At 44.7% G+C, this 22,785-nt stretch overlaps 1 protein-coding gene across 1 annotated transcript; it reads right to left on the bottom strand.

Moving 5' to 3' along the window:
* Positions 1–516: 516 nt before the first annotated feature.
* LOC127309765 (putative F-box/LRR-repeat protein 9) lies at positions 517–1,691 on the bottom strand. The gene is made up of 2 exons (XM_051340497.2): positions 1,313–1,691; positions 517–1,155 (listed from the first exon to the last, which is right to left on the bottom strand). The coding sequence occupies exons 1-2, from the start codon at positions 1,678–1,680 to the stop codon at positions 540–542; spliced, it is 984 nt and encodes a 327-aa protein (XP_051196457.1). The 5' UTR covers positions 1,681–1,691; the 3' UTR covers positions 517–539.
* Positions 1,692–22,785: the final 21,094 nt, after the last annotated feature.

Raw genomic sequence — 22,785 nt, 5'->3', positions numbered from 1 at the left:
TTACGAACATAGCAATTCGTCTGGGGCACTCTAGCAATTGAAATATCACATCTCTAAGGTTCAGAGCTCTCCACACATGTTCTACCAGTTTACATTTCGGAAAAAGATGACCCCATCTTTATCAAGCCTACAACACGGTGGTGGGAGACACCGAAGTTGGAAAACAGTGGATCGAGTTTCTGCGCGGTTGCCATAGGAGGCCTGCAAATCGCCACCACACAATCGTGATGGAATATTTGCCAAAAGACTCACTGCATCGGACGCGCTCATGGCTTACGACGCAACGTCTCACCACATGAGTGAGTATGAAGGTGACATATATGTGTATGAATTATTTCAAATTTTCTAAAGCATTTATACTGCCATTTTTCAAAATTTTGAAATCGGTTGTGCTGGGTTCTCCACCATATTTTCCGAGAAAATAGGGACTAAAAAGTCAGATTGTAATCAATTATTCCTATCAGCTATCGTAGTATAAATTTTAACTAGGACTAGTCTACAATTTACATTGGCCACATAAACATTCTTGCACCATTTCATTAGCTTAGGTATCTGCGCATGCTTTTGATGTCAAGGATCTTCTCATGCTCTTCGATATCGGCATCGGCAACATCATCACCATCACCACGGTAGTAGTAATTATCAGCATAGGACTCCTCGGCGCATTCTTCAAGGGACCAGAAGTCATGCATGCCACTGTAATAATACCTATCGTCGATGTAACTCCAGTACTCACAGTCATCCTTGTACTCACGGTTATCCACGTTGATTCGGGAAAGCTTCGCTCGTAGGTCATCATCCATGGTAACCGGGCTACAATTTCGCATGTTGAGGTACTTTAGGTCGTGGCAGCTGTCAAGGATGGCTGTCAACCCTTGATTGTCGAGGGTAAGGCGGACAAGATGCAAGGAACGCAGCCTGCTCATCCTTGCAACCACAAATCCCACCTCCTTGTTACCGTATCTTGAGACAAGTCTGAAGTGCTTCAGTAGTGGGCATGCGCCAGCAACAAGTTCAACCGCCTTTAGTTGATCTAGAGGTGAACAGTGCGAAATCTCGAGCTCCTCAAGGAGAGGTAACATCTTGATGGCCTTTGCAAACCCTTCGTTGGATACTTTGCTTGTGATGAGATGAAGGCTTTTTAGCGAGGGTGCCCTGCAAAGTTAAGTTAGGACATTAGTTCAAGCATATTCGGAATTAAAAGATCTTTATATTTAATTTCCTCCTTGAAATATATATGCAGTCTAAACCAAATAAACGACGAGCGGAAGAATCAAACTAACAATAGGGGTGCCCCTAGGAACAATCTTACCGCTTGGCGATCGCAAAGAGGGAGTCGTCGTAGATGCGGTCGCACAAGAAAGCCTCGCACTGCCCCGCGCTGTGCCGGAGCGCTGCCCGCACCATGTTGGGGAGGCAGGCCCGAGCGCCGGATGGCGGGGCGAAGTACAGGCCTCCGCGTAGGTCGATGCGGCGCCACAGGACCGGCTCCTCCCGGGCGCGCCGCCAGGAGCGGCACACGGTCGCCACGCCGCCGACCAGCAGCTCGACCTGGTCCAGTCGCTTGAGGATGCACGAGATCAGGTCCGGATGCAGCTCCGCCCAGTCCCTCTCCGGCTCCGGCGGCCGCGGGACGCACGATGATCTATTCCTGAAACGTCGACTTCGTCGTCGTCCCATCGCCGCCGCCGGCTTCGCGATCGCGGGGGGCTTTAGCGATCGAGCTGGCCTGTCTGATCCGGTCGATGCTTTTATAGAGCACGCAGGTCGGTTGCTCCCGTTTGTGATGGGCCGGGCCCACATATTTAACTCTACTGAAATACTCCGTAACAGTTAGAGCATCTCCAATCGTTTGCCCTCCCCACGCCCGAAATCCGGGGAAATTTACGTCCGGATTGGACGTAAATTTGGCGTGGGGAGGAGTAGTTTCCCAGCCGTGATCTCAGGCGAAGACGGCGATCTAAATTTGAAAAACGGAAACTTGACAAACTACGGCATAAAACGGTCGAATTTAGACTAAATTAATGATATTTACTATATAGGGGGCGAAGTTCATACATAGAGACCGAATTCGACTATATTTCGAATTCGGCTAGGGGAATACAACTGTAAATATAAAAACACGGCGCTCTACATGCCGAAATGGCGGTAGAACACCGTGTAGTCGCCGCCATCGTCGTCGGAGCCATCGTCGTCGAACCGCGGCGGCGCCGAAGCCGCCTGGCTGTTGCCTTGGCCGGCGTCTCCCCACCGGCCACTGGTGCGAGGCGGGGACGGCGATGGCTTGTACAGGTCATCGTCGGAGGCTTCGAGGTCGACGACGGGGACGGCGGCGCCGGATGGAGGAGTCGCAGGCCGGCGGTAGCGAGCGACGTCCTGGAGGAGCCTCGCCTGCCGCTCCGCCTCCTCCTTCTCCCACTGCTCCCTCGACCAGGCGTAGGCCTGGTCGAGCGGCATGGCGTTCTCAGCGGGGACGAGGTCCTGGAGGGACCTCGCGATGACGGCCTCGAGGATGGCGGCGTCCTCGGCGCTTTCGGCCTCTTCCACCTTCACCTTCGCCGGCTTGCGCTTTCGCTCGCCGGAGGTCTCCTGTTCGCGCTTCGGGCGGAGCCGTCCTTGTGCCGTCGAGGGCTCGCGGATGACGATGCCGCCGCCGCGCGTGCGGTGGCTCGGCGGGGAAGCCGGCTCCTTTTTCACCGGCGCCAAGGATGGCGCCGACCTGGAGAGCGACCTCGACGCCGTGTCGGAAGACGACGAGCTGGCAGCCATGCGCCGTGGCTGCCAGCTGTTTCCCCGGCGCCGGCTGGTCGATGCCCTCGATGGAGGGGGCATCGTGAGCACCGGGAGGTTGCCGCCCTCGATGTGCTCGAGGACGTTATGGAGCGTCCTATTCGGCGCGCTCCACCAACGCCGGCGACCCGCGGCATTGTTGCGCGGAGGCGGAGGCGGCGGGCCGTCGTAGGACGCCAGTTCCCGCTCCCACCGCCGGAGGAAGAAGGAGTTCCACCGCGTGTAGTTCTTGGGGTGGTGGCGCGGGTCGGCGCATTCTTCCTCCGTCATCGCCATCCGAGCCTCCTCGATGGCGGCATCGAGGGCGTGGCCCTGAGGCGGCGGCGGGATTGGCACGCCACCAGCACTTAGCCGCCACCCGCCGCCGGGAGGCCTCGTGTCCGGCGGGCAGGGGTACCCCGCCTGGTGGAGGAGGTGCCCCTCCCACGCGTGGAGCGACCGGCGGGGGAAGCTGTTGTTGGCTGCGCCGTCGTCGTCGTAGAACGCCATCGGGAGAGTGGAGCAGGGATACGCGTCACGGCGAGCGGAGCGGCGTATATAGGCGCGGCTGGCGCCGGCGATTAATGCCGCGTGGAATGCGACGCGTCCGCGGCGAACTGACCAGCGGCAGCCTTTACTGCGCGCGGAAGAAGATGCGTGCGCGGAAGACGATGAGTGCGCGGAAGACGATGCGCGTGTCGCTGACCGGTCGGGGCCACCTCCGCGGCGAAGACGAAACGAAAATGCGGGAGAGATTTCTCGGCGTTTCGCGCGCTTTCGCTTCGTCCGGAGTCCCCGAGCGCTTCCCGTTAGGCCGGGGTTGGCGTGGGCTCGCCGGATGGATGAAAGCCCAAATCCGGCGAAAAACGAGGAACCGGGGGCGCGGCTGGGCCATTTTTCGCCGTCCGGATGAAAAAATGGCACGCCGGGGGCCTGTTCGGGGAGACGAGTGGAGATGCTCTTACACCCATGCAGATTGTGCCATTTTTTCCCCACAAGTGTTTCCACCGGTAGTCCACGTTGTCGATGAACTTTTGTGGCACCAGCAAATGGAGAATCACAGACCATCACACTGCAGATATTATTTATGTTCTTACACGGGGTTTCTGCCTTCTTGCTTTGGCATTTTGACTATGGAGACCACTAGTAGGTAATGTATGTAGATAAAATTGAGTTAATTAATATAAATCGAAGGGAGTAGCACTATTATATCTTAGATTAGGTTTATTGAGATGGCAAATTCGAAGGAGCTTGATTGTTTGTGAATCCGCAGTTTTCACTTTAGAATATTTCAGTCCGCTGATTTGGCCAAACATGGTGGCAGCGGTGGTGGTGTCAAGACCGTTTGGTCCGTAGTTTTCATGTTTCTCTTTTTTGAGCTTTGTGACTTCTTTCATGTTGAATGTTGATCTTCCAAAACCCTTAACATTAGCCTAGATTGTGTTGGTTTCCTCTTCGGCCTTTTTCTTCACCCAAGCTAGAGGAAGAAACGGAGATGCCTAAGTGGAGTTGGAAAGACCTTATTTAATTTTTGATTATCAAGGGATGTGCTTTTCTTGCGTGTTTTTTATTTGATGTATTTTGTTCACATGATCAACAATGTAGCATTTGCTAACAAAAGATTAGAAAAGTAAAAAATAAATAGAAATTATCGTATAGTATTAGGTGCGATCAAAATTATAACTTTTGGGTGGTTCTGCATGCATTTTTTATGATATGGATCTGGATGAAAACGGAGCTGAAACGGACAAAACTTAGTGGTGCCATATTTATTTTCATACAAGCCAAAACGAATACAGAAACCTCAGAAACGAAAATTGAAGCAAATATTGTCGAAAATAGATACACAACAAATATGGTACACACGGAGCGATGCAAAACCAAGAGTACCCTTGAATCATGCCAAAAAAAAAAAAACTGCAGAATTCAAGCGAACCAACAAACTTGTTCCTTAATTCTAGTGTGGCCTCAATTTATTAGGGAATAGGGGAAATTTCAAACCATGGAAGCCTCCTAAAATGCATCAAGGGATTACTTCATTACTAGTTTTGTGATGATCGGCTTTGTAAGTTCGGCTTGGCAAGGTCATCGAATGTGCTTGTTGATTGGACCATGCACATCAACCATAAAATGGAAATTCCATACTATCCAACTCCATTTCTGCATATGTTCTGGAAAATGACGTTTCGTTTTTCTTTCCAATTCTGCCAATTAAATTTCATTTCTGTTTGCAAAATTCTATTTCCTTTCCGTATTTTCATTTCGTTCATGGTTTTCGACGAAAAAGTTAAAAACTTCCGGCTCCATTTTCATCCCTACTTCTAGGTGCATCCACAAAGATAGACTCGGTACCAATTCATTGTATCCCTCTTCTTGAGACGTAGAGTTGACGGTACAAATATTGTAAGTCATATAATGTGTTGTCTCATATTCTAACTTTACACGTTAAGCTTGCATAAATACGATGATAAGCGAGCGACCCACTGGATCCTCCTTGGTTGATGCCCGATCTTTCACAGCGAGAATCTAGGGTAGAGAATTCTCCCAACAACACGATGAACGCAGCCTGGAGAAGAGGGAACGAATCCAGCAAGCAACGGATCGATGAACGATACGCCTCAAACCAAGAGCTAGATAATCCTTGATGAACACAAAAACCTTCGCAGCGGATAATATAGATAAACGGCAGCGCCGTACCCCCGGAGGAATGATACACGTGAACACACGCAATGGGGAAAACCCCAATCTTTAGACTAAACTTGTTCTACCCCTAACCCTAGCCCCACCTCCACTTATATGAGGGGAAGAGGTGGCCGGCCAGCCTTGCTAGGCTGGGGCGCCCCACTTGGGCCTAACTTGGTTTGGCTTGGACAGACCCAATCAAACGCAACACTAATTTAATCTGATTGGTCCACCACATGACCTGGCTACATTATTATCTCCTAATAACAAGACTATAATAAAATACTGGTACAATCTTAGACCCAATTATCATATCAATGACCGTCCTAGAGTACCAGGTCTGGATATCCATATCATACGACCACTCCAAAAAAATGCCCCCTTTTCCGGCGGATTTTTGGATGGCACAAGTTGTAGTCCCCTGCAAAAGTCTTTTGGCCAGCGAATAGGCATTACCGGCTGCAAGCAATGATGACACACATATTTCCCCATGGCAGATCCTAGACCGGCAGATAATTACATCGTGGTTGGTGCCATAATGGATCGACATTTATTAATAAGTTATGGTGGAGTGGATTGGACTTGACATTCGCCACGGAGAGACTAGCCAATCTCGCTGCGCTTACACGTGTGGCCTACTGATACGTCTCCAACATATCTATAATTTCTGATGTTCATGCTTGTTTTATGACAATACCTACATGTTTTGTTCACACTTTATATCGTTTTTATGCGTTTTCCGGAACTAACCTATTGACGAGATGCCGAAGGGTCAGTTGCTGTTTTCTGCTGTTTTTGGTTTCAGAAATCTTACAAAGGAAATATTCTCGGAATCAGACGAAATCAACGCCCAATATCTTATTTTTCCCGGAAGCTTCCAGAGCACCGAAGAGGGGCCAGAGGGGAGCCAGGGGGGCCCACCCCACAGGGCGGCGTGGCCAGGGGGGCGCGCCCCCCTAGTGTGTGGGTCCCCCGTGGCCCCTCCGACTCCGCCTCTTCGCCTATTTAGTCCTCCCTGACATAAATCCTCGACACCGATTGACGAAACCCGAGAAAACCTTCCAGAGCCGCCGCCATCGCGAAACTCCAATTCGGGGGACAGAAGTCTCTGTTCCGGCACGCCGCCGGGACGGGGAATTTCCCCGGGAGTCATCTCCACCGCCGTTTCCACCGCCATCTTCACCGCCATCGCTGTCTCCATGATGAGGAGGGAGTAATTCACCCCCGGGGCTGAGAGCTCCGCTGTAGCTATGTGGTTCATCTCTCTCTTTATGTGATCTAGTTGAATATCATCTATGTGCTATTCTAGTGATGTTATTAAAGTAGTCTATTTCTCCTCCACGGTGTAATGGTGACAGTGTGTGCATCGTGTAGTACTTGGCGTAGGTTATGATTGTAATCTCTTGTTGACAAGGTATTAACTTGTCAATGCCTACGGGTTGTAGACTAGGGTTTAGTTGGAAGTAGAGGGCAAGTAGATCTCGAAGGTTTCAGCCGAAAAGTACTCGACGATTATGAAAACTAGGGTTTGAGAGACAATGATTCGATGCTTTCTTTGTCCCTCGACTCCCCCTTATATAGGAGGCGGAGCCGAGGGATTCGTGTTGTACAAGTTACAGAGTCCGGAAGGGTTTCTAACTCATCCCGCAAGATTACAAATAATGCTTCCTATTACAACTCTAGCTTTCCTTAATAGTATCTTGGGCTTCCGAATCTTCTTATTCTTCGGGTAATGGGTCTTCAGTAAACCCCGGGTACTATCTTCGGCAGGCCCATTGGGGATGCCTATGTCAGTAGCCCCCGAGATTTTGCTTGAATCGTAGAATCAGGGAAAATCTCGACTGTTTATTTTTACTCGACAACTTTAAAACCTTTCGATATTTCTTCACATAAATTTCTATATTGTACAGGGATAATGGTAGTTGGGGCTAGTTCATCTGACGGATCAGGTACTAGTTAACTGCTCTAGTGGCAATCCGCAAAAACCTACTTCAAGATCACGTCCCTGGACATGATCTCGGGATACTGGTGTAAACTTCGACAGGTGCCGCTTAAGGTCTTACCATTCTGTCGAGTCCCAGTCAAATTTATCGGGTACCTAACGCGTCCGTTAGGATTTTTCTTCGTATCTGTTGATACGGATAAAAGTAGCTAACCGTCGTCAGAGACGGCGCCACGCCTCACAGAACGGATCTGGGGTCTTACCTTCGCAAAGTTTTGCGGCATTCAGAAATTGATCGCAACTTTGGCGTTCTGAGAATATATTGTCGAGTGCTTATTCGGCTGTTGGAATGGCACATTTTATTGAGTCAAAGATGACTTATATTGCTCTCCCGATGGGAGTATATGCAGAGTTATTTATAACTCGAAATATACTCTTTTGCTCTTCTATGTTTCTTCTTTTCATTCTTTCTTTCTTTTTTATAATTTCATCGGGCACGCGAACAGCGTTCCCGATGGGAGTAGCCCCCGAGGCTACAGCCAAGAACTTGTGCTTGGGTGTAGGCTCCACGTCTTATGCCGCTATATTTTCTTTCTCTCCCGAAGTTTTACAATTTTCTCGGGTGTGCGAACAGCGCTCCCGATGGGAGTAGCCCCCGAGGCTATGAACAAATATTTGTATTTGATCATAGGCTCACGCCATTTCTATTTTGTCTTTCTTGATCTTTTCATTTTTTCAAAGTAGCCCCCGAGCATTTGATCAAAAACTTGTATTTGATCAAAGGCTCACCAATATTTTTCCATGTCGCCTTTTTTATGAAACTGTTGAGGCGAATTTTTTCCTGCAAAGGTGACGTTATTGCTGACGATAACCACGATTTCGAGTCCGAAAATCGCGAGAAGTTTTCTCTCGCTGCCTTGCGGGCCCAAAGTAACCATTATCTTGACACGTCGTGCAGGTGGGGGACACACGTCCTCCGCTTTTCCTGGCGCACGTACCGTAACCTCTCCAATGTTAAAATACTTTTTTACCCCTGTTTCCACGTGGTTATCATCTGCCGCACACTTTTTCCATCCAACGGTCCGCCGCTTCACCGCACCTCTATATAAGATCCCCTTCTTCTTCGTCGAGCACTTCCGCTCGCGCCGTTCCTCTGCTTTCATCTGCAAAACTTCCTCCTGCGCCCCACAACTTCCAGAGCTCATCCTCTCCTAGCTGCATTCCCGCGCCATTGTTGATGCCACCTCGTCGGTTGATCAGACACAGCACACCAGAGTCGTCAATGGCTGCCGTAGATCTGGGAAGCGCGGAGTGGGAAAGGTCCAAAATTTCCACCCAGGACATCAATCTCTTGAAGAAGCTGGGGATCAGCAAGAAGCCGAAGGCGCTGTGCTTCCCTAGCGAAGAAAGCTACCCAACCCCTCCAATGGGGTATCGGGTCCGCGGTCTCTCCGCCCCCATTCATCCTTTCCTCCGCGGACTGCTTTTCGTTTATGGTCTGCAACTTCACCACCTCACGCCAAATTCTATCCTCCACATCTCCATTTTCATCACTCTCTGCGAGGCCTTCCTTGGCGTCCAGCCTAACTAGGCGCTATGGAAGCGCATTTTCTTTTGTCGCCGTAATGGCTCTCCCAATGTCGCATATAATATAGGCGGCATTGTTATTTCCGTTCGCCCCACAGTCGACTACTTCGACGTCAAACTCCCTGACTCAGTTCAGGGGTGGCGCAAGAAGTGGTTGTACATTTAGGAGGAGAACCATGGATGTGCTGAAGACAACATCCCTCCCTTCGATGGTGCCGAGAAAATCCTTCGCCGCCGCTCCTGGGGTGCAGAGGCTACCGAAGAAGAAAAAATGTCGACAGAGGCCCTGATGACTCGTATCCATGAGTTGCAAAATACTCGCGGCAAGGAGCTGTCAGGTATTCAAATCACAGCGTATTTTCTTAGAACCAGGGTGCAGCCTCTTCAAGCTCGCAAATACCCTCTCTGGAAGTATGCTGGCAACAAGGACGTAGATCGGTTGTCGGCGGATTTAGAGGTCAAGGACTTAGAAAAGCTTGTCCGAAAAATCTCCTCCCTCAGCAAAAAAGATCATGTCCCTTCTTCCTGTCGTGTAAAACCGTACAGCGCCACCAATGCGCTTCCCAAGGTAAACTTTGTCGATTGATTTGTTATTGCCTTGCTATCTTTTTTTTGTAACTCCTTTCTTGACATCTTCCCCTGTTTTTTTATATATAGGACCATCCAAATCTTGTCTCGCTTCCTCCCCTTCCTGAAGGTGGAGAAGTCAAGGAAAGGGCCGTTGTCACCGACGACAACCAAGATGCCCCCTCTTTTGTGAATGAACCCGTAGATTCTCAAAAATCTGCGGGATCTTCTGAAGGCACTGCATCGGCACAATCTCCTCCTCCTGCTGTTTCTCCAAAGAACAAAAGGAAAAGGGACGATGTCGAAGATTCCGGCACCTCCAAAGCCGAAGAAGTTGCTCCTGCACGCCAGAAGGCAGCTTACGACCCATACCTTGAGTCCCTCATCAGCTCGTAAGTCAACTTTTTTTTTTGAATAAGAAATATATCTCCACTATCTTTATTATATTGCAGCACCGCGAGCCCGCCTCATTAAAAATCTTTCCGGCCCCACTCGGTGCCCCGAAAAGGAAAAGAGTGCGTCTGAAAACTCGCGGGCGTTTCAGTATATTGTATTTTTACAGAGGAGGACTATATTTCTACTCTAGGCGTAGAACCGCCTGAGCTGCGCCACGTTCCAGGGGTTTTTCTCAGGAACCCCTGTCTTCTTATCCTTGATCCTGTATGCACCTCCTTCGATTACTTCTGTGATGATGTAAGGGCCTAGCCATGACGATTCGAGCTTTTCAGTACTTTTTTGATTTAACCGTAAGACCAAATCTCCGACCTGGAAAGATCTTGGCCTTAATCGTCGACTGTGGTAGTTTTTGAGGTCCTGCTGGTATTTGGTGACTCGTGAAAGTACTTCATCTCGAGCTTCATCGAGTGCGTCTACGTCGTCCTCCAAAGCTTTTCTTGAAGTTTCTTCGTCATACTCTATCACTCTTGGAGAATCATGCTCTATCTCAATTGGCAGTACTGCCTCAGCTCCGTGGACGAGGAAGAACGGAGTTTCTTGCGTCGCCGTATTTGGTGTTGTTCGGATGATCCATAAAACACTTGGCAATTCTTCTGGCCAGGTATGTCGAGCCTTTTCAAGCGGTCCTAGCAAGCGCTTTTTGATACCGCTGCAGATGATGCCATTGGCTTTCGCGACTTGGCCATTGGTTTGCGGGTGCCCAACCGACGCAAAGTGCAATTTAATGCCTACTTCTGCGCAGTACTCCTTGAATTCCTTGGACGTAAAGTTGGTACCGTTGTCTGTGACAATGCTGTGAGGCGCTCCGAACTGAAAAACGAGGCCTTTCACAAACTTTATTGCCGATGCTGCTTCCGGTGAATTTATTGGCTTCGCTTCTACCCACTTTGTGAATTTGTCGACAGCAACCAATAGGTACTCATACCCTCCTGGCGAAGCTTTGTGCAACTTGCCCACCATATCAAGTCCCCATTGGGCAAAGGGCCACGACAATGGTATTGGCATCAGCTCTGCCGCCGGAGAGTGAGGTTTTGCGGCAAATCTCTGGCACGCGTCGCAGGTTCGTACTATCTCTTTTGCATCCTTGATTGCTGTCAACCAGTAAAATCCTGCCCGAAAAACCTTGGCTGCAATAGCTCGGCTGCTCGCATGGTGACCACATATTCCTTCATGCACATCCTTTAGGATTATCCTTCCTTCTTCGGGTGTGACGCACCTTTGCAGGACGCCTGAAATATTTCGCTTGTATAACTCCCCTTTGATCACTGTGAAAGCTTTGGACCGTCGAATAATTCGCCTTGCCACAACTGGATCGCCGGGTATCTCTTTCCTAAGGATATACGATATGTACGCTTGCATCCAAGGAACTTCTACCATCATCACAAGCTCTTGGTCTTCTTCGTCCTCCACGGCCTCTTTGAGGGGTGCCGAAGTTTTTTCTTCCTTTGCTTTTTTCTGCGCCTTCTTCAGCTTTGTGGATCTCTTCGCTATTTCTTGTATTGTGGTTGCAGGGTTGCTTGAGAGGGATATCTTTGACCTCTTCCTCCCTGAGTTCGATAAACCTTGGGTGATCCACTTAAGGGAAAACTTGCTGCTGTTCTACAAACCTCTGCTCTTGGAGGCCCAACACTGTCTACAGGAAAAGAAGCGTGAGTAGACATCAAGCTATTTTCTGGCGCCGTTGCCGGGGAGGAAAGGTAAAAGGTACTCACACTCCGGATCTCGGCTACTAAGCTATTTTCCGGCGCCGTTGTAAGTACTCGAAGCTATTTCCTTTAGATCCTGCAATTGCATCTTTTTGTTTCTTGTTTTACACTAGTAAGGCATAATGGAAAACAACTATGAGCTTTTTAATTTATTTCCTAAGTTAAGACATGAATTGTGTGATGCGAAAATTAAAGAACCTATGGAACCTCATTTGCATGCTAGTAGCAATGTTATTAGTATGAACGCAATCACTAGTAATGCTATGGAGAAGTCTAAGCTTGGGGAAGCTAGTTTTTATGATCTTTTTAGCTTCCCATCTTTAGGGGAGAAAATTTTCTCTGATAATACTTTATCTCCCATATGCGATAACTCTAATGATGCTTGTGATATTTTAAATCCACCTACTACAAGTACTGCTTTCAAGATACCCATGAAAATTATTGAACGTGTTATGGATAACCGCTATGAAGGGGATGGAACTGTGCATCCTGGAGATCATTTACTGTTTTTGCATGAATTATGCGGGTTATTCAAGTGTGCAGGTATCTCTATGCATGAAGTGAGGAAGAAGCTATTCTCTGTTTCGCTGTCTGGTAAAGCGGCGCATTGGTATAAATTGTTGAAGAATAGTCATTCTCTTGGTTGGGAGGAAATTGTATCTCTCTTTTATTCTAAATTTTATCCTCCTCATGAAGTGCATATTGATAGGAATTATATTTATAACTTTTATCCTCGTGATGGAGAGAGTATTTCTCAAGCGTGGGGGAGATTGAAGTCACTAATGCTCAAATGTCCCATTCATGAGCTCCCCCGTAATGTTATTATTAATAATTTTTATGCAAGGCTTTCAGGACATCACAAGGACTATCTAGATGCCTGTTCGGAGGGATCTTTCACAAGCAAGGAGGTTGAAGCTAGGTGGGATCTTCTTGATCGGATTGAGGAGAACGCTGAAGGATGGGAGAACAACAAAGGTAAAGAGTCAGGTATAAAATATGATTATGAATGCATTGAAACTTTTATGGATACTGGTAAATTTCGAAATATGAGTGCTACCTATGGTCTTGACTCTCAAGTTGCTGCAAATCTTTATTAAGCTTTTGCCTCTCATTTCGAATTGCCTAAGAAATTTTTTGATAAGTATCATGAACCTTTTAAAGATGCTTGCATGAAGAATGAAATTGTTGTTAATGATCGCAATAAACATGCTCAAACTCCTAAGACTTCCTATAAGCATGTTAATTTTTGTGGAATGCATAGACCTTGTGGAATTAATCAAGTCGAAGATGAATATTGTATCCATCATATTAATGAAAAAACTAGAAAGTGGGCTAGGGCTCTAGATGATCTTGGTAAAAAGGTTTGTGCCGACTATCCTTTTATTTGTGAAATTTGCCATAGAGTGGGTCATTTTAATTTTCAATGCTCCTCCAATGATAATTTGAACCCCATGAGTGCTGCAAATTTGTATTGTGATGATGAAATTACTCCTAATCAGCATGATGAACTTACTTTATTTTTGTGGTGTGAAGAGCTATCAAGAAAAATCTCTTTGTTACATATGAGTGATCTTGATATTGATGATGTCCTGCATGGGTGTTTTTCTTATTGCATTGATAATAGCCATACAAATATTTACATACAAAATATTTTAGAAGATGACACCTTGCCAAAATATGATAGGACCGCTGTGTGTTTTGAACTAATTAATGAAAAGGAGGAATCCTCCCAAGTTTCTTCTATTATTTCTGAAAGTAAATCAGGGTATGTGGACAAGCCACTGATACGCGTACAGCACGCGTCCATTGGGAACCCCAAGAGGAAGGTGTGATGCGTACAGTGGCAAGTTTTCCCTCAGTATGAAACCAAGGTTTATCGAACCAGTAGGAGCCAAGAAGCACGTTGAAGGTTGATGGCGGCGAGATGTAGTGCGGCGCAACACCAGGGATTCCGGCGCCAACGTGGAACCTGCACAAAACAAACCAAGTACTTTGCCCCAACGAAACAGTGAGGTTGTCAATCTCACCGGCTTGCTGTAACAAAGGATTAGATGTATAGTGTGGAAGATGATTGTTTGCAGAAAACAGTAGAACAGTATTGCAGTAGATTGTATTTCAGTAAAGAGAATTGGACCGGGGTCCACAGTTCACTAGAGGTGTCTCTCCCATAAGATAAACAGCATGTTGGGTGAACAAATTACAGTTGGGCAATTGACAAATAAAGAGGGCATGACCATGCACATACATATTATGATGAGTATAGTGAGACTTAATTGGGCATTACGACAAAGTACATAGACCGCTATCCAGCATGCATCTATGCCTAAAAAGTCCACCTTCAGGTTATCATCCGAACCCCCTCTAGTATTAAGTTGCTAACAACAGACAATTGCATTAAGTATTGCGCGTAATGTAATCAGTAACTACATCCTCGAACATAGCACCAATGTTTTATCCCTAGTGGCAACAGCACATCCATAATCTTAGAGGTTTCTGTCACTCCCCCAGATTCACGGAGACATGAACCCACTATCGAGCATAAATACTCCCTCTTGGAGTTACAAGCATTTCTTGGCCAGAGCATCTACTAGTAACGGAGAGCATGCAAGATCATAAACAACACATAGACATAACTTTGATAATCAACATAACAAGTATTCTCTATTCATCGGATCCCAACAAACACAACATATAAAATTACAGATAGATGATCTTGATCATGTTCGGCAGCTCACAAGACCCGACAATTAAGCACAATGGGGAGAAGACAACCATCTAGCTACTTCTATGGACCCATAGTCCAGGGGTAGACTACTCACACATCACTCCGGAGGCGACCATGGCGGCGTAGAGTCCTCCGGGAGATGATTCCCCTCTCCGGCAGGGTGCCGGAGGCGATCTCCTGAATCCCCCGAGATGGGATTGGCGGCGGCGGCGTCTCTGGAAGGTTTTCCGTATCGTGGCTCTCGGTACTGGGGGTTTCGCGACGAAGGCTATTTGTAGGCAGAAGGGCAGGTCAAGGGGCGTCACGAGGGGCCCACACCCTAGGTCGGCGCGGCCAGGGCTTGGGCCGCGCCGCCCTATGGTTTGGCCACCTCGTGGCCCCACTTCGTTGACTCTTCGGTCTTCTGGAAGCTTCGTGGCAAAATAGGACCCTGGGCGTTGATTTCGTCCAATTCCGAGAATATTTCCTTACTAGGATTTCTGAAACCAAAAACAGCAGAAAACAAAGAATCGGCACTTCGGCATCTTGTTAATAGGTTAGTTCCAGAAAATGCACGAATATGACATAAAGTGTGCATAAAACATGTAGATATCATCAATAATGTGGCATGGAACATAAGAAATTATCGATACGTCGGAGACGTATCAGCATCCCCAAGCTTAGTTCCTGCTCGTCCCGAGCAGGTAAATGATAAACAAAGATAATTTCTGGAGTGACATGCCATCATAACCTTGATCATACTATTTGTAAGCATATGTAGTGAATGCAGCGATCAAAACAATGTATATGACATGAGTAAACAAGTGAATCATATAGCAAAGACTTTTCATGAATAGTACTTCAAGACAAGCATCAATAAGTCTTGCATAAGAGTTAACTCATAAAGCAATAATTCATAGTAGAAGCGTTGAAGCAACACAAAGGAAGATGAAGTTTCAGCGGTTGCTTTCAACTTGTAACATGTATATATCATGGATATTGTCAACATAGAGTAATATAATAAGTGCAATATGCAAGTATGTAGGAATCAATGCACAGTTCACACAAGTGTTTGCTTCTTGAGATGGAGAGAAATAGGTGAACTGACTCAACAATAAAAGTAAAAGAATGGTCCTTTAAAGAGGAAAGCATCGATTGCTATATTTGTGCTAGAGCTTTGATTTTGAAAACAAGAAACAATTTTGTCAACGGCAGTAATAAAGCATATGTATCATGTAAATTATATCTTACAAGTTGCAAGCCTCATGCATAGTATACTAATAGTGCCCGCACCTTGTCCTAATTAGCTTGGACTACCGGGATCATCGCAATGCACATGTTTTAACCAAGTGTCACAAAGGGGTACCTCTATGCCGCCTGTACAAAGGTCTAAGGAGAAAGCTCGCATCGGATTTCTCGCTATTGATTATTCTCAACTTAGACATCCATACCGGGACAACATAGACAACAGATAATGGACTCCTCTTTTATGCATAAGCATGTAGCAACAATTAATTTTCTCATATGAGATTGAGGATATTTGTCCAAAACTGAAACTTCCACCATGGATCATGGCTTTAGTTAGCGGCCCAATGTTCTTCTCTAACAATATGCATGCTCTAACCATAAGGTGGTAGATCTCCCTTACTTCAGACAAGACGAACATGCATAGCAACTCACATGATATTCAACAAAGAGTAGTTGATGGCGTCCCCAGTGAACATGGTTATCGCACAACGAGCAACTTAATAAGAGATAAATTGCATAAGTACATATTCAATACCACAATAGTTTTTAAGCTATTTGTCCCATGAGCTATATATTGTAAAGGTGGAGAATGGAAATTTAAAGGTAGCACTCAAGCAATTTACTTTGGAATGGCGGAGAAATACCATGTAGTAGGTAGGTATGGTGGACACAAATGGCATAGTGGTTGGCTCAAGTATTTTGGATGCATGAGAAGTATTCCCTCTCGATACAAGGTTTAGGCTAGCAAGGCTATTTGAAACAAACACAAGGATGAAGCGGTGCAGCAAAACTCACATAAAAGACATATTGTAAACATTATAAGACTCTACACCGTCTTCCTTGTTGTTCAAACTCAATACTAGAAATTATCTAGACCTTAGAGAAACCAAATATGCAAACCAGATTTTAGCATGCTCTATGTATTTCTTCATTAATAGGTGCAAAGTATATGATGCAAGAGCTTAAACATGAGCACAACAATTGCCAAGTATCACATTATCCAAGACATTATAGCAATTACTACATGTATCATTTTCCAATTCCAACCATATAACAATTTAACGAAGAAGAAATTTCGCCATGAATACTATGAGTAGAGCCTAAGGACATACTTGTCCATATGCTACAGCGGAGCGTGTCTCTCTCCCATACAATGAATGCTAGGATCCATTTTATTCAAACAAAACAAAAACAAAAACAAACCGACGCTCCAAGAAAAGCACATAAGCTGTGATGGAATAAAAATATAGTTTCAGGGGAGGAACCTGATAATGTTGTCGATGAAGAAGGGGATGCCTTGGGCATCCCCAAGCTTAGACGCTTGAGTCTTCTTGATATATGCAGGGGTGAACCACCGGGGCATCCCCAAGCTTAGAGCTTTCACTCTCCTTGATCATGTTGTATCATCTCCCTCTCTTGATCCTTGAAAACTTCCTCCACACCAAACTTAGAACAACTCATTAGAGGGTTAGTGCACAATCAAAATATACATGTTCAGAGGTGACATAATCATTCTTAATACTTCTGGACATTGCACAAAGCTACTGAAAGTCAATGGAATCGAAAAATCCATTGAACATAACAAAACTGGCAATGCGAAATAAAAGGCAGAATCTGTCAAAAACAGAACAGTTCGTATTGACGAATTTTATTGAGGCACCAGACTTGCTCAAATGAAAATGCTCAAATTAAATGAAAGTTGCGTACATATCTGAGGATTACTCACGTAAATTGGCATAATTTTCTGAGTTACCTACAGAGAATTTTGCCCAGATTCGTGACAGCAAAGAAATCTGGAACTGCGCAGTAATCCAAATCTAGTATGAACTTTACTATCAACGACTTTACTTGGCACAATAAAACACTAAACTAAGATAAGGAGAGGTTGCTACAGTAGTAAACAACTTCCAAGACATAAATATAAAACAAAGTACTGTAGTAAAAAACATGGGTTGTCTCCCATAAGCGCTTTTTTTAACGCCTTTCAGCTAGGCGCAGAAAGTGTGTATCAAGTATTATCGGAGGATGGTGCATCAACCTTACCTTGGGCTTTACCCTTACCTTTCTTGTTCTTTTTCTTTCTCTTTGTTTTAGGAAATATATGATTCCCCCCCCCCCCCCGGTGTAGAGGTGAATTCCAGGGTGCCTTCTCCCACATCTATGACTGCTCCCAATAGTTTCAGCAGGGATCTTCCGAGTGTGATTTTTCCTGTCCCTACACATTCAATAACAAGATAATCAATGGATATTGTTCTTCCAAGAATGGTTGTATGCACACCTGCGGCTATTCCCTTAGGAATTATAACAGAATTATCAATGAGAGTTATTTCTTCTCCTCTTTCATCAACTCCCCAAAGTTTCAAAGATTTATAAATGCTCTCAGGTATAAGGCAAAATTCAGACATAATATCACAATTGGCATGAAGAGTTTGATCACCGATAACAATTTTAACAGTAGGATCCCATAATGAAGGTTCAGAGTTCACTAAAACTTGTTCAAGACGATTACGAACATAGCGATAGTTGTCATCCAAGCGAGATGTACTTATCTCGAGATTGTTTAATCTATTATAAATGCTAATAAGGGCTGAATCAAAGTTATTAGCTGAATCATGTGATGCAACCAACTTCTTTATGGCATTAAAAGCTTGATCCCCATTGCAATGAAGGAAATCTCCTCCCACTAAAGTATCCAAAGCATATCTATAGCGAATCATAAGACCAAAATAAAAGTTACTAAGGAGCAAACTTAGAGTCATTTGAGGTTTAGTTTTACGATAAGAAGTAAAAATTCTAGACCAAGCATCCTTAAAACTCTCCTCATCCCCTTGTTTAAAAGTGAAGACTAATTCTTCAGGCGAAGAAGTAACAGGTTCAGAGCTAGACATGATAATAAAAGTAACTAATTTTTTTTTGCATTTTTAATATAGAGTGCAAGACAGTAAATAAAGCAAACTAAATAAAGTAAATGCAAGTAACTAATTTTTTTGGGTTTTTGATATAGCAAACAAGATAGCAAATAAAGTAAAACTAGCAACTAATTTTTTTTGTATTTTGATTTAGTGCAGCAAACAAAGTAGTAAATAAAACTAAGCAAGACAAAAACAAAGTAAAAAGATTGGGATGTGGAGACTCCCCTTGCAGCGTGTCTTGATCTCCCTGGCAACGGCGCCAGAAAAAGAGCTTGATACGCGTACATCACGGGTCCGTTGGGAACCCCAAGAGGAAGGTGTGATGCGTACAGCGGCAAGTTTTCCCTCAGTATGAAACCAAGGTTTATCGAACCAGTAGGAGCCAAGAAGCACGTTGAAGGTTGATGGCGGCGAGATGTAGTGCGGCGCAACACCAGGGATTCCGGCGCCAACGTGAAACCTGCACAACACAAACCAAGTACTTTGCCCCAACGAAACAGCGAGGTTGTCAATCTCACCGGCTTGCTGTAACAAAGGATTAGATGTATAGTGTGGAAGATGATTGTTTGCAGAAAACAAAGAGAACAAGATTGGCAAGAGATTGTATTTCAGTAAAGAGAATTGGACCGGGGTCCACAGTTCACTAGAGGTGTCTCTCCCATAAGATAAACAGCATGTTGGGTGAACAAATTACAGTTGGGCAATTGACAAATAAAGAGGGCATGACCATGCACATACATATTATGATGAGTATAGTGAGATTTAATTGGGCATTACGACAAAGTACATAGACCGCTATCCAGCATGCATCTATGCCTAAAAAGTCCACCTTCAGGTTATCATCCGAACCCCCTCCAGTATTAAGTTGCTAACAATAGACAATTGCATTAAGTATTGCGCGTAATGTAATTAGTAACTACATCCTCGAACATAGCACCAATGTTTTATCCCTAGTGGCAACAACACATCCATAATCTTAGAGGTTTCTGTCACTCCCCCAGATTCACGGAGACATGAACCCACTATCGAGCATAAATACTCCCTCTTGGAGTTACAAGCATCTACTTGGCCAGAGCATCTACTAGTAACGGAGAGCATGTAAGATCATAAACAACACATAGACATAACTTTGATAATCAACATAACAAGTATTCTCTATTCATCGAATCCCAACAAACACAACATATAGAATTACAGATAGATGATCTTGATCATGTTCGGCAGCTCACAAGACCCGACAATTAAGCACAATGGGGACAAGACAACCATCTAGCTACTGCTATGGACCCATAGTCCAGGGGTAGACTACTCACACATCACTCCGGAGGCGACCATGGCGGCGTAGAGTCCTCCGGGAGATGATTCCCCTCTCCGGCAGGGTGCCGGAGGCGATCTCCTGAATCCCCCGAGATGGGATTGGCGGCGGCGGCGTGTCTGGAAGGTTTTCCGTATCGTGGCTCTCGGTACTGGGGGTTTCGCGATGAAGGCTATTTGTAGGCGGAAGGGCAGGTCAAGGGGCGTCACGAGGGGCCCACACCCTAGGTCGGCGCGGCCAGGGCTTGGGCCGCGCCGCCCTATGGTTTGGCCACCTCGTGGCCCCACTTCGTTGACTCTTCGGTCTTCTGGAAGCTTCGTGGCAAAATAGGACCCTGGGCGTTGATTTCGTCCAATTCCGAGAATATTTCCTTACTAGGATTTCTGAAACCAAAAACAGCAAAACAAAGAATCGGCACTTCGGCATCTTGTTAATAGGTTAGTTCCAGAAAATGCACGAATATGACATAAAGTGTGCATAAAACATGTAGATATCATCAATAATGTGGCATGGAACATAAGAAATTATCGATACGTCGGAGACGTATCAGCCACCCTTCAAGCCTCTTCCTCCTAAAGAAGGGAACGAGGAGAAGAAGAAGAAGAAGAAGGGAACGAAGAAGAAGAAGAAGAAGAAGAAGGACAATAACGAGAAAGAGGTAACGGCATATCCCCGCATGAATGAGATAACGCTAGGTAACCGTAAGTATGTTGCTCCTAATGATTATCATGATAATGAATCTGAATACAATGATCTTCCTATGCCCTTTACATACATTAGTGATCATGATTTAAAAGAGCACACTACTTTTGATATTGCAAATCTCTGGGAAACTAATTCTGAAAATGATGATGTTAATAATTGCCATAGTATCAGTACTATCCATGCTTCCTCCCACAATGATATAGAAAGCTCTAAGCTTGGGGATGAGGTGTTTGAAAATCCTTTTGCTACTGATCATTATATGTTTGATACATCTCCTTATAGTAACAATGATGGTATGGTCACAGATGAACATACTGTGAAAGATAACTATTCTATTTCTTATGATGACACTATGCCTCCAATCTTTGATGATTATTATAAAGAATGCTATGATATGGGTTATAACTATCCTTATGAAACTTGTCATAGTTATGATTGGATTTCCAAAAACAATTCCCTTAATATGCAACTTGTTTACCATGTTCAAATTCTTGATAATAATCTTGCTCCAATTACTATTAATGAGAAGAACTCTTCTTATGCCAAAATTAATGATACTTCTATGCATATGAACCATGATAAGAATGTTTTAAGTGATGGGTATATTGTGGATTTCATCAATGATGCTACTGAAAGTTATTATGAGAGAGGGAAACATGGTTATAGGCATCTTAATAATATTAAGTTTCCCTTCTTTATGTTGAGAATCTTGAAGTTACTCATGTTTTATCCTCTTATGCTTGTCACTTTGGTCTTCATGAGTTCATTTGTGTACAAGATTCCTTTGCATAGGAAGTGGGTTAGACTTAAATGTGTTTTGAATTTGCTTCTTGATGCTCTCTTTTGCCTCAACTCTTATTTCTTGGGAGTGCATCATTGAAATTATTGAGCCCATCTTAATGGCTATAAAGAAAGAACTTCTTGGGAGATAACCCATGTGTTTATTTTGCTACAGTAACTTTGTTTTATATTTGAGTCTTGGAAGTTGTTACTACTGTAGCAACCTCTCCTTATCTTTATTTTATTGCATTTTTGTGCCAAGTAAAGTCTTTGATAGCAAGGTTGATACTAGATTTGGATTACTGCGCAGAAACAGATTTCTTGCTGTCACGAATCTGGGCTGAATTCTCTGTAGGTAACTCAGAAAATTCTGCCAATTTACGTGAGTGATCCTTAGATATGTACGCAACTTTCATTCAATTTTAGCATTTTCATTTGAGCAAGTCTGGTGCCTCTTAGAAATTCGTCTTTACGGACTGTTCTGTTTTGACAGATTCTGCCTTTTATTTCGCATTGCCTCTTTTGCTGTGTTGGATGGATTTCTTTATTCCATTAACTTCCAGTAGCTTTGGGCAATGTCCAGAAGTGTTAAGAATGATTGTGTCACCTCTGAACATGTGAATTTTGATTGTGCACTAACCCTCTAATGAGTTGTTTTGAGTTTGGTGTGGAGGATGTTTTCAAGGATCAAGAGAGGAGGATGATACAATATGATCAAGAAGAGTGAAAGCTCTAAGCTTGGGGATGCCCCGGTGGTTCACCCCTGCATATTTCAAGAAGACTCAAGCGTCTAAGCTTGGGGATGCCCAAGGCATCCCCTTCTTCATCGACAAACTATATTTTTATTCGGTCACATCCTATGTACTTTACTTGGAGCGTCTGTATGTTTTTGTTTTTGTTTTTATTTGAATAAATGCTTGTGTGGGAGAGAGACATGCTCCGCTGGTTCATATGAACACATGTGTTCTTAGCTTTTAATGTTCATGGCGAAGGTTGAAACTGCTTCGTTAATTGTTATATGGTTGGAAACGGGAAATGCTACATGTAGTTGGTATGATGTCTTGAACAATGTGATACTTGGCAATTGTTGTGCTCATGTTTAAGCTCTTGCATCATATACTTTGCACCTATTAGTGAAGAAATACATAGAGCTTGTTGAAATTTGGTTTGCATGATTGGTCTCTCTAGAGTCTAGATATTTTCTAGTAAAGGTTTGAGCAACAAGGATGACAATGTAGAGTATTATAATGCTTGCAATATGTTCTTATGTAAGTTTTGCTGTACTAGTTCATACTTGTGTTTGTTTCAAATAGCCTTGCTAGCCTAAGCCTTGTATTGAGAGGGATTACTTCTCATGCATCCAAAATCCTTGAGCCAAAAACTATGCGATTCATGTCCACCATACCTACCTA

This window comes from Lolium perenne, chromosome 6 (assembly GCF_019359855.2).
Source record: "Lolium perenne isolate Kyuss_39 chromosome 6, Kyuss_2.0, whole genome shotgun sequence".
NCBI classification, from domain to species: domain Eukaryota; kingdom Viridiplantae; phylum Streptophyta; class Magnoliopsida; order Poales; family Poaceae; genus Lolium; species Lolium perenne.
This window is presented reverse-complemented; position numbering and strand designations above follow the sequence as displayed.